The sequence below is a fragment of the Cynoglossus semilaevis genome, chromosome W, assembly GCF_000523025.1.
Source record: "Cynoglossus semilaevis isolate Cse_v1.0 chromosome W, Cse_v1.0, whole genome shotgun sequence".
NCBI lineage: Eukaryota > Metazoa > Chordata > Actinopteri > Pleuronectiformes > Cynoglossidae > Cynoglossus > Cynoglossus semilaevis.
The window spans coordinates 6,248,059-6,260,947 of record NC_024327.1 but is presented as its reverse complement, the minus strand read 5'-3'; the positions used below and the strand labels follow the sequence as shown (position 1 = coordinate 6,260,947).

The 12,889-nt window shown below is 39.0% G+C and overlaps 1 protein-coding gene across 2 annotated transcripts in view; it reads left to right on the top strand.

Annotated features, from left to right (window-relative positions):
• The first annotated feature begins 1,394 nt into the window (after positions 1-1,394).
• LOC103397048 (rho GTPase-activating protein 25-like) overlaps positions 1,395-12,889 on the top strand; it is an 18,639-nt gene continuing 7,144 nt past the window's right edge. The window contains exons 1-9 of one of the 2 annotated variants that reach the window (XM_025052779.1): positions 1,397-1,902; positions 5,422-5,621; positions 6,762-6,849; positions 7,358-7,471; positions 7,765-7,969; positions 10,144-10,276; positions 10,824-10,897; positions 10,998-11,119; positions 12,158-12,312. In XM_025052779.1, coding sequence (XP_024908547.1) covers positions 1,839-1,902; positions 5,422-5,621; positions 6,762-6,849; positions 7,358-7,471; positions 7,765-7,969; positions 10,144-10,276; positions 10,824-10,897; positions 10,998-11,119; positions 12,158-12,312 — 1,155 coding nt within the window. In that variant the 5' untranslated portion in view covers positions 1,397-1,838. Of the gene's footprint in view, positions 1,903-5,421; positions 5,622-6,761; positions 6,850-7,357; positions 7,472-7,764; positions 7,970-10,143; positions 10,277-10,823; positions 10,898-10,997; positions 11,120-12,157; positions 12,313-12,889 lie in introns of both variants that reach the window. The other variant, XM_025052780.1, reaches the window with a different exon arrangement.

Sequence of the window (12,889 nt, the reverse complement as noted above, 5' to 3'; positions counted from 1 at the left end):
GCGTGTACCCTAGTGGCTGGTTTACTAAAAACTTATCTTTATTTGTCATTGTGACACAGAGCACACCATGCACAACGAAATCGTCCTCAAGCAGTGCTTGAGGACGATGTCATGCTCAGTGGTAACCTGGCAGTTGGTGGATTCGAACCTGGGGCCTTCCAGACCAAAGTCCGCTTCCTTTACCACTAGGCCACCACCACTATGGAACCTAGTACTACTTTTAAAAATAGAAGACTGAAGTATTTTCATGCTGTGACTTTCTAGTGCGTGTTTTCTTTTCTGTAGCTGTAGATCGACTTTAGATCGTATGTCATACTTTTCAAACATGACTTTCCTGTCACTCCTTTCCAAGTTCTGTACTGCTATTTCTGTTGTCTGGAAATGTTGGTTGCAGTGTGCAACTCGGATTACATTTGGAGCAGAAATGTCTTTGAGCCCCTTGTTGGTCAATTAGGATTTACTCACAAGAATGTTATGAAAACATTTCCCCCCTTTTTTTGTACCAGGAAACTGCTATGTTAAAGCACCATTCCCACTATTAATTCACTACAGCCAAGACCATATGTACCAGTATTTTTAATTGGTAGGTTATGACCCAGAAAATGGATCATATATAATTTCAAGTGGCTACAATTATCAGTACAATATTTGCCTAGTTCAGCAGCTAACTTTTCCAAGGGTTCAAGTGTCACATCTACCTCTTTTTTTGAGCTACACCATGTCAGGCTGAGGCCAGTCAATATGTCTTTAACAAAGACATAAGAGTCAGATTAGCCCAAAAAAGTTTTTATGACTATCCGATATGAAAAAGAAAAACCCAATACAAAACATTGAATACTAATCAGACTTTTCTTACAATTTGAGTTTATTTAAAGAAAAGTAAAATTTACTTCCTAAAAACATTTGGTCCAAACTGTAGTATGCAAATGTTGTAAAGTAGGCTGTGGCCTAAAACAAACATTTGAAAACCAGTGCTCTGGAAGAAATGTATTTAGGTAAAACAAATCCCCACATACCATGTAGAATACCCCCTATTGAAAAGTTTTTGTGCTCTTAAATTATTTTTAACAATGTTTTTTATTTATGTTTGTTGTACGTGTCCACAGTGAAGCTGAGCTTTTCTGATGCTGAAATGTGCTTTTTCTTTCTTTCAGATTAAAATAAAGGTATATCTTGCATATATATATATATATATATATATGTAAAATAATACTAGTCACGTGGTGTGGTTTGTCTGTGACCTGGTTCTTCCCCCTGTGTGTTCTTCCCTATTTTTAAAACCATAAAAACTATTATACAGTTGAATGCTCTAAATACAAACGTGCAGCTTCTACAAAGTCGTTCTTTTCAGGACTCTGTATTGGCTTCAATTTAATTGTAAAACTTTATTCCCATTAAATTGTATCTCATTTGGAAGATTTTTACATTTTTATTTTTTTCTATTTCTCAATGTAAAAGAAAAACCAAGACAGTATGTCACTGTGGTGAAATCTTAAAAAAAAAATAAAAATCCAGAAATACTGTACCCTGCTGATGTTTTAGTGAATTAGCCTGCATGAAGATCTTTAACCAGAGTGCACTGCATCATCAAGAAACAAGTGTTGACTTGGATATGACGACAGCGTGAACATGAGAGGACGCGTTTGAGAGATGTGAAAAGAAGAAGAAGAAAAATTGACACACAGGAAGTAGGAAGTATAATGTGCAATAACCTTAGCGTCTATGTTAGAGTGTGTATCATGTCTGACTGTGTGTGAGTGTGTCTGTGTGTGTGTGTACTCCACAGGTGTCGAAGTGTGTGATGAACCACTGACCTATGCTGATACAAGTCCAGGACCATGTCTCTAAAACTACCTCGTAACTGGGACTTCAGCACCTTCAAGGCTGAGACGAGTCGTATTGGTGAGACACACTGACACAGACAGAATGCTGCCTTCACTGTCAGCCCAGAGACAAGTCTCTGCTTTCAACTTTTACAACCTTAAAGGGATGTGAACATTCTACTTTTCTGTGACAACACAGAGACCAGATTCTTACTACTGCTTTTTGTACTGGTCTCTACTGTATCCTCTACTGCACACTGAGTATGCTACTCAATGAGCTACTACTATACAGTCTGTTGCAAGTGTTGGTTTTGTTGTTGAATGAAAATGTGGTCTAGGGTCTTTTCAGAAAATCAACTAAGGTCACATTTGTTAACTACTAGATCTTTACTATTTTCTTTGCTTTCGCTGACTCAACTACTTTTGCACATTGCATATTTATAATTAGCGACATATAGTTCCCACTATCTTTTGTTAAATGTGATCTATTTCTGTTTCTAGTCTTCAGTCATCCATTTGGTTAGCCTTAGGTCAGATTTTCTGTTGGTAATTTCTAGTTCTATTTTTTAAATCTGTTAGATGTTTTTTATGTACTTCAAGCTATTTCTGATGCACCCTTTGTTGTTTTGCCCTAAACCTACAGCTATATTTAGCTAATTTTCTGTTTTTTAATTTTTGACATTTCACAAAGGCAAGGCAAATTTATTTATACAATGCATTTTATGCAGGAGGTAACTCAATGTGCTTTACTTTAATGGACACTAATTGTATTGGAAAGAGACAAATAAATTGAAAAATCAAAACAAATACGTACAGTAACTAAAGAATAGAAGGAAATGAGTAATTATTGTACAATAGACACACACAAAAAAATAAAAATTTTCATATTCACATGCTGAAGTTGACTTCAGTTGTGGTCTCAGTTTGTTCCGCTTGTGTGCAGGATAAAGTCTAAATGCTGCTTGTTTCAAACTATGGGCTCCACTAACTGGTCTGAGTGGAAAATAAAGTGTAGATCTCAGAGCTCTACTGGGTTTATATCCCATTGATATTACCAGCAGAACAGATGTATAAACTACTTCCAAATATCCTTCTATTTATCATACAATTATATTTCCATGCCCTACTTAGGAAGTTATCATTTTATTTGTTATTTATACTTCTAGAATCCTCAGTAGCCGGATAGCATTAGCACCACTCCACTCAGTTATGAGTAGATCAGTGATTTGTGACCACACTGGCTTGCACTTTTGCTTTAATTAACCCCAAAGATAAACTTATAAATTACATCCTCAACTCAAATACTTTAATTGCTTTCCAAGAAACAAAAATGGTTTTGGTAAAAAAAAAAAAATCATGTTTTTGGTTTCTTTCTTTTTCTTTTTTTAAAGGAAGTGGTAACTAAAGATGAACATAGAGTAAAAAAGAAGGAGTACTGCAGATAATAAACATTAGACATAAACATCAATTTGTGACCGGGAAATACTACACTCATGAAAGCTAAAGAGTCCCATACAAGGACAGAGAAAACTTTGGATAAAGCAGCAGTCAATGCTGACTCCTTTCGACTCTACGTCCCAGAATGAAGGTCAAGCCTAATAGTGTAGTGGGCAGCACTCCTGCCTCTGAAGCAGAGAGCAGAGAATCCTGGGTTTGATACCCAGAGGAACCACATGGTACCTGCTGGGGGCAGCCTGTTAACAGCATATCTGCTGCTAACACAATTTCCCAATTATGGCAGCAATATAGTACAAATTTTATTTATTTATTTTTAATGACTGACAGCTGTAGAAGCCTTTCATCATCAATCTTTTACCTTTAGAGGCAGATTATAGGGAGTGGAAGTTCAGTGACGCAGGCTGTGTGCAGGAAACTGATGCAAGAACCGAGCTTCCACAGCCCTGATGTTGTTGCTGACTGTAACTTTACCTACTTCTGCAGTATCTGCGGGTGTGCACATCGTGATGCAAGTGCAACAATGGACACAAATAAGTTAAATCTGCTTTTTTGCATTGTGTTAAAAAGAAAAAATGACACAATTGTTGTATGGCCCAACAAACTATCTTAGTGTGTTCAGCATTGCACATTAAAAGGTTAAGAGGTTAAAATCAGTCAGGAACTACAGAAGATGTTTTTGCTCTGAGAGTACTGGCCATAAAGTTTAGAAAAGGTGGAATGCACCTTTGAAGTTCTACAGACATGTCAAGATGTCATAAACTGTGTGTTTGTCAGCCCAGGGTGTGGTGTGTCACTTCTAGTGTATGCATTTTGTATTTCCTCAAAAGCAATTTCAAACTTTTCACAGCACTTATGTAGGAAGCACAGAGTTAGATCAAAGAACCCTGAAGCTTCTTAGATGGAGGCCTTCAAAGCATGGTCAGTCCTGTGATGAATTATGTCAGAGCTTCCTGTTTTTGAGACCGTAGATCATCTGTTATCCTCGACTATCTAGTCGAGAAAGACACGCTGGATTAAAAAAACCACTGAACAACCGAGGCCTTATCTTAGTTCCTCTATCTGTGCCACTGTGCCTCCCTTATTTGTTTATTTACATCTGTGTGATGTTGTGTTCTCTGGTCATATTCCCTGGTCAGCCTTTAACAGTCACTGCAGAAAGATCTAACGACAACATAAAATGACCAAAGAAGTCCTAAAAATATAGGTGCTGCAAATGTATCTTCATCATGTAGCTTATTAACTGTCACGATTGGCCATCGACATGGCAGGAAGCAGGCAGGACCCAAATGCAGGACTGGTGCAGGTAGTTTATTTCAAGATTCAAACCCCCCCCCAAAAAAAAAATCAGGACAGAAGCATAGGCAAAGTCGAGCAGAGCTGAGAACACGAACAGAGTTGACAGACAGACACTCACTCATCTCACTCATCCCACTCATCCCACTCATCCCACTCATCCCACTCATCCCACTCATCCCACTCATCCCACTCATCCCACTCATCCCACTCATCCCACTCATCCCACTCATCCCACTCATCCCACTCATCCCACTCATCCCACTCATCCCACTCATCCCACCAGGCCAGAGTGAGGGAGAGGGGTATATATACAGGGAGCACCAGGTGACATAGGTGAGGCTAATTGCAGACACAGGTGAGTGTGATAACTGATTACCGCAGACAGCAGGAACAGACAGACCTGACAATTTACATCTAGTTGTTAATGTGTTAAGAATGATGGGCACTAAAGTGGCATTGGGCATATTAGCAGTTTCTGGCCAAATTTAAAGTGTTATGTTTCCAGTCTATGTGAGCATTTAAGCTCAAAGTCACTGACCTTTAAGTTTTATTGTTCAGCATTCATTGTGTTACATTTTGGTCACACAAAAATCACTGCTGATTTGATACAGTGTCCACAGGAAACCGGTCAGCTTTGACCTGCAGTTTCCATTCTGTCGGAGTGTAAAAATATACAGCAAGTAGGTCTTCCTCCAGTGATACACACATGCATGTAAAGCAGGAAGTGCTCTCTCTCTGCAGCTGAGCCGAGCAGCTCAGTTTGTGACATTGCATGCTTTCTGTGGACTGGTTGTTTTTGAAATATTTTTTGCCCAGCTGCTGTTTTGTTGTATCTTTCTGTTAGCAAGTTCCAAGAGTGTGATGCCTGGAGTAGGCGGCACCACCCAGGGCCCACCGTGCTTCTCCAAGTCCATGGAAAAACCAGTGAAGGCTGGATGGCTGAAGAAACAGAGGTCCTTGGTCAAGAACTGGCAGCTGCGCTACTTTGTACTCAGAGGAAGTACTTTGACCTACCACAAAGATGGCAAGGAGTCTACAGTACAGGTCAGACACTGAACATGACATGGTGGCTTTATTACTATTATTATTGTTGTTGTTGTTATTGTTAGTAGTAGTAGTAGTGTTATGGATTCCCAATCACAGTAAATAGGACCAAATTGCTGGAAACGATCTTCAGTCAATCAGCACAGTTTATTTACAAAAGTACAGTGATTTAATCCATGACAACGTGGACGGTAAAGAGTTGCTCCGGTGCAAATGAGGTGACTCCAAACAATTTCACCCACACACGTGTTTCTCCCAAGGGCGTGAATCCCACTCCTGCATCAAGCAACAAAGAAAAGGAAGTTATCCACTAGGAAACTTTTGACTATTGACATATAATGAGAGCCTCATCTCACCACCAATTGAGCGTACAACACTCTGGCGCTGATCCTCTGGCAGGACGGACATTAAATACTCCCTCCGTCCTAATTGGGAGTGCCGGCAGGTGCACGCCATCACCACCAAGCCAAATCACCATCTGCTGACAGTGGGCATACACCCACACCAAGAAGCCAACCACCACAAGTAGTAGTAGTGGTGGTTGTTGAATCCATATTAAAGTAATAGCAAGTTAAAAGTATAAAAGCTAGAGTAACTAATAATACGCTAAACAAATACATGAAACATGGCCACAAAGGTAACAATATTGGCTTGTTATTATGAAACAGATTACAAAATATTAGCCAAGACATGGCTAATATTTTTGTGGCCAGCAATAATAGCAGCTGCACAGTAGCTAAAGGTTGTCTAGATCACCACATCAAAAGTAACCAATAAATAGTCAAATGTTATCATGACAAACAGCAGCAGCAGAGATAGCTTTGAAGGCATCACAACACTGATGAAAATGAATCACGCAAAGTAAACCAACCTGTGCTGTCAGAGCAGTCACTTCAGAAAATGTGGTCAAAAAATTTTAATTTTTTTAACTAAATAACACTGCAACACAACAAAATAATGCTAAATTTTATTTATCTATAAATGTGCGTTTTGTAGACTAACCAATCTAGTCTCAACTTTGAGATCCCTTTTTTCAGATAATTTTAATTATGCTCATATTAGATGCATCAAAACTAATAAGTTATAACCCAATAACAACATTTTCTTGGGTAAAAACTAAAGTTGTGTGTGTGTTTGCAGGGGGCCATCCAGCTGCGGTTCTGCAAAATTAATGAACTCCCTCCAAACTCAGACGACTCTGGAAAATACCTGTTTGAGATTGTACCACGTGAGTATTTGTCTAAAATTTTAAAAATATTTTTTCAGTTTAGTGTAAAACAGCTATTATACTGCTACCTTTGTGGTAATAAGGGCTGGTTGATGTTATTTGTAACATACTACTCAACAGCAGTGCTCAGCAATAGGAGGAAAACACTTCTCATCTTGTTGTTAAAATCAGGGGTCTCAAATTTAAATGAGCTGGGGGGGGGGGCGCTGTTGCCCCGCTCTCTGTATCAGGGGGTGAGATTATATTATACTGACGTCTAATTGAGGGCCGTGGTCCAGGAGTGGTCCTCAGGCTGGGGGTTTGAGACCTCTGTTTTTACAGGAAATTAACCTGCACAGCAGACAGGTCAGTCTGTTAAAATGTGAAGGTGAAATAACAAGATATAAAATTATTTTTTTGCTTCCATTTGTTCAGCAAGTAAATAAACTTGATTTGTTTTGGAAAGATTATATAAACTGTTGAAAATCTACAACTAAACTGAAACTTACTTATTGAACTTATTTTACAGGCTCTACCATCGACAGAGAGCGTTGTCCAAATGTGTTTATGGCTAACTCCCAGAGTGACATGGAGGAGTGGGTGCGCACTCTGCGCAGAGTCGTTGGAGTGCAGACGAGTGGAGGTTTGAAAGTATTTTTTATCCTACAGAAGTTGTTGTAATAACTGAAATACTGGATCTACTTCTTCAGATACCCAACAAATACTGCAGTTTGTAGTGCTTTAACATGAAAATGTAGAAACAGAGAGCAGAGAAATTGTATAGCTAGATAAAGGATAGACTGATGAATGGTTGAATGGATGGATGGAAAATGGATGGATGGATTCCTTTCTTTTTCACCTTCCAATCAAGACCCCATTGGAGGTGTACACATACTCTAGACACTTTATCAGGCAGACTTTCTTACATCTCTGCCGTGATTGGAAAGAGTCTACTAGACACTGTGACCTACGAACAGCGTTTTGGACCCTGTATGGTACCCATCCTGGTTCAGAAGTGTGTGGAGTTCATTAAAGCGCACGGACTGGACGAGGAAGGAATCTTCCGTCTGCCCGGACAGGATAATACTATCAAACAGTTCAGAGATGCCTTTGATGCAGGAGAGAGGCCATCCTTCCCCAGGTTAGATACTGTAATCACCTGAAGATGGGTTATAACCAAGTAGGAAAGAGAAGGACAACGAGAAGGTAGATGAGGAAAAGCCAAAATTATCAAAAAACAAAAACTAACTTTAGTAAAGCAGGTCAAGTCATCAACAGGTCAGTGTTTTGCAGAGATAGTGATGAGACATGAGTAAGATAAGGATTTCTTCTTGCTCAGAGCTGACTACCACACCACATCCTGTGCTTGCAGGATGTTTGAAGGTTGTCTCATTTAACATCATGGAGTCTTCTGACAGAGTGTTGCTTTTCTAAACTTCTAATACTTTTCACCTTCATTTAACTGTAGTCTATTAAATGTAGTGACCTTCATCAGGTGGAGGTGGTTTTTAAAAAGGTCATAAATTTCTGTGTAAGTTTTAGGGAAGGGACATTCACGTAGATAGAGATGTGCTGTTTCTGACTGTTGTTTTAAAACACTCATTACACTAGCAAAGTACACTGCCTGGCCAAAAAAAAAGTCGCCACCAAAAAAAAGGGTCATACACTCTAATATTTCGTTGGACCGCCTTTAGCTTTGATTACAGCACGCATTCGCTGTGGCATTGTTTCGATAAGCTTCTGTAATGTCACAAGATTTATTTCCATCCAGTGTTGCATTAATTTTTCACCAAGATCTTGCATTGATGATGGTAGAGTCTGACCGCTGCGCAAAGCCTTCTCCAGCACATCCCAAAGATTCTCAATGGGGTTAAGGTCTGGACTCTGTGGTGGCCAATCCATGTGTGAAAATGATGTCTCATGCTCCCTGAACCAGTCTTTCACAATTTGAGCCCGATGAATCCTGGCATTGTCATCTGGGAATATGCCCGTGCCATCAGGGAAGAAAAAATCCATTGATGGAATAACCTGGTCATTCAGTATATTCAGTAGTCGGCTGACCTCATTCTTTGAGCACATACTGTTGCTGAACCTAGACCTGACCAACTGCAGCAACCCCAGATCATAACACTGCCCCCACAGGCTTGTACAGTAGGCACTAGGCATGATGGGTGCATCACTTCACCTGCCTCTCTTCTTACCCTGATGCGCCCATCACGATGGGTCCCCACTATCCTTCCAGTTTTTAATAATGCGTTGGACAGTTCTTAACCCAATTTTAGTAGTTTCTGCAATCTCCTTTGATGTTTTCTCTGCTTGTTGCATGCCAATGATTTGACCCTTCTCAGACAGACTAACATCTTTCCCACGACCACGGGATGTGTCTTTCGACAGGGTTGTTTAGGAAATGAGAAGCAACTCATTGCACCAGTTGGGGTTAAATAACCAGCTGTTGCCAGCTGAAAGATAATCGCCCATGCAGTAATTATCCAATAGGAGGCTTCTACCTATTTGCTTCGTTAAATCCAGGTGACGACTTTTTTTTTTGGCCAGGCAGTGTATTTTAAGACTTAAAAGAACTAACTCTAACAGATCTTCTCTGGATTCGTCTTGATGCTAGCTTTTTTTGTCTCGCTCTGTGTCTGGGGTTATATAAGAATTGTGCACAGGGCTCCTTGGAGGCCATCACTTTCAGAACTCTTTGTTTTACTTTGTACCGAGGATATGGCAATGGTTTTGGTTTCCAGTTCACTCAAATGTCACATATCACATATACTTTTGCTCTACTCATGTTTATTTTATAAATGCAACATCATTGCACAGAGAAACTCGCTTTTTCTTGTTGTGTATGACAGTTACTTTGAATCTTATTCAAAGTAACTAATACACTGTAGTTTGTTGTCACATTTATGAGCACATTTCCTGCACACTGCACTTTTTCCAGTAAAGACTTAAGTCCTGGATAATTTTGCATACACAGTTGCAACATCCCACAATAACAGCCAAAGTCACTCATAAGTGATTTAGCTGGGAAAAATGTATCTTGCCAACAATCACGTTCAGATCAACTTTTGTTCTCAGTTAAATGTACAAAATATAGCCTCAAGGTCCAAACAGTCAATTATTGCCAAACAACAAAGGATGAAAACTGTGTTTTTAAGCCAGAGCTCAACACAGATGAAAGTTCCAAATTACACCAGAACATGAAAAAAAATATATACAGTATTTTCATTTAATGTTTTTTAATGGGATGCTGGTCTATTTGTGTTATGTAATTCGTTTTAAATAAATCTGATTTTCTTTGTTTGCCTGCAGTGATACAGACGTCCACACGGTGGCGTCATTGCTCAAGCTGTACCTGCGAGAGCTGCCAGAGCCAGTGGTGCCCTGGACTCAGTACCAGGACTTTCTGGATTGCACTAACATGCTGGACTGCAGCAGCACAGAGGTGTGTATGTGTATGTGTGTACATTTGGCACAGTACCTAATTAAATATACTAATTGATGGACAGATGTTTTTAACAAAGCATTTTTTTGGAAAATATTTCTTGTGAAATTATTTAAATATTATTAGCAGTAAGGATTTTACAATCCTCTCTTGACTTTCATCCACCATCAGACCTTCAACTTTGCTTCCTGTCTGTGTCAACTTTCTTCAGGATATTATATAGTTTTAAATGCAGGGAAATAACCTTTGCCTTTGTAATATTGTAAAATAACCAGGACAGAAATAAATAAAAAATCTGAAAAATTTGTGTCATGTGATTACAGCTACGACATGACACCACGGTCCAACAGGAATTTAGCAAAGCTTCACCCATAACCCTCCAACTGTAACATTACTGTAACTGTAGGCAGTACATTCAATTACTCTAAATGTCTAAGTGCTTGAAATCTGACACACCTGACTTTCAAATTGAGTTAATGAAATGTTCTCACATTTGTGTGAGTGTGTTTGTGTGTGCATGTGCGTGTGTGTGCGTGCATTCTTTCAGGGTTGGGAAAAGTTAGAGAAACAAATCTCTCTTCTCCCCAGAATCAACTACAACCTCCTCAGTTATGTGTGTCGGTGAGTAGGAGCTGCAGCACAAAGCATTCTGGGACACAGTTCAATGATCATTATGTGGGAATAATACGTTTAAGTGACTCCTGTTTTACTTTCTCCCCAGGTTCCTGTTTGAAGTGCAGCGGCACTCTGCAGTGAACAAGATGACTGTGGAGAACTTGGCCACAGTGATGGGAATCAATCTGCTAAAACCTCAGATTGAGGATCCCATTACTGTGATGAAGGGTGAGAACACCCTCCTCACTCACATCCCCTAAACAAGCCTGTCACAGTCACCACACCACCCAAGTGTGGGTTCATAAAACATTCATGATCTCACTGGTTTACTTTTGACTTTTTGTGAATCTCATAATTTGGTTCAAACTTGATTTTACTTCTTTAAAGCTAGAAAATAATTGGAATGTGACTGATTTAAAAAAAAAAAAGAATATCAAATGTGAATGCCAACAGGGTTAAAAAATAACCCTGACTTGTTTGTAATTGGTTTCTAAAGTAGATTTACATTTTCAATAAATTATGTGTTTCACTCTAAGTTCTACCTCAGTTCATCCTACTAACACAAAAATCCTATAAATTTAACACAAGGGTAAAGTAAAATCTTAACAAACAATTTTTCTCCTTTTCAAGTTCAAGAACTTGAAACTAAACCTAGATTTGTTGACTAGTCACATGGTCATCATCTTGAAATACTTCTTAATGACATAACACACACTGAAACAGCACTAAATGTTCCTTTGGAAAAGGTGTGAGTAAAACTGATTACCATAGCAATAAATGAAATAAACCAAAGGCTTATAATCCAAATATGTTTCTGCATCACTGCCGGGGAAATCAAATGTGTCTTCCATTTAATGAAGCAATGTCCCCTGATCGCACTACAACTTTCTCTTTTTAATTATCCCAAGAAAGTTGTGCTATTGCCAGCATTACGTTTTGTTTTATTTTTTGTATGACAGCACATTAGCAGCAAGTAAAAAAATTTAAAGTTCTGATTTTTTTTCCCCCCATTTTCTTGCCAAATGAAAAGGTCACTTCTGCTTTGTCTCTGGCTAATTCCCCTGCTGGACCACACCAGCTGCTGATCTGTCACCTGACAAAGTTGTTACAAAATGCTTACTGAATTTAATTGTAAATTAAATGTTTTAAAGCCTTACAGATTTGTTACCACTGTGAAACCAAAAGTGAAAACAGTGTTGCTCCATATAAACACAGAGGTAGCTCTTAGTCTTTCACGGATTTCTTTTTGTGTGTTTTCCTTCACAGCAACTCCTCACATTCAGAAGCTGATGACAGTGATGATTCGACAGCATGAGGTGTTGTTTCCTCCCTCCAAAGACCTTCTGCCTTCTCCTCCCTCTAAAAAGGCTGAGAGCAAGAAGAGCACACCCCGAAGCTTTGTTGGCTGGGAGTCTGCTGAGGTACCAAAAAAAAAACAACAACAACAAAACAAAACCAAATGTATATCTATATACATTAATATACAGTATATACAGTGGTATGAAAAAGTTTGGGCACCCCTGATCATTTTCAAGATTTTCCTTTATGGATCATTGGTTGTTCGGAACAGCAATTTTAATTAAATACATCATATAGCAAACAAACACAGTGATATTTAAGAAGTGAAATGAAGTTTATAGGATTTACAGAAAGTGTGCAATAATTACTTAAACAAAAGTAGGCAGGTGCATAAATTTGGGCACCCTAACAGAAAAATTACATCAATATCTAGTAGATCCTCCTTTTGCAGAAATAACAGCCTTTAAACGCTTCCTATAGCTTCCAATGAGGGTCTGGATTCTGGTTGAAGGTATTTTTGACCATTCTTCTTTACAAAACATCTCCAGTTCAGTCAGGTTTGATGGTTTCCGAGCATGGACAGCCCGCTTTAAAACAGACCACAGATTTTCAATGATATTCAGGTCTGGGGACTGAGATGGCCATTCCAGAACGTTGTACTTGTTCCTCTGCATGAATGCTTTGGTAGAATTTGAGCGG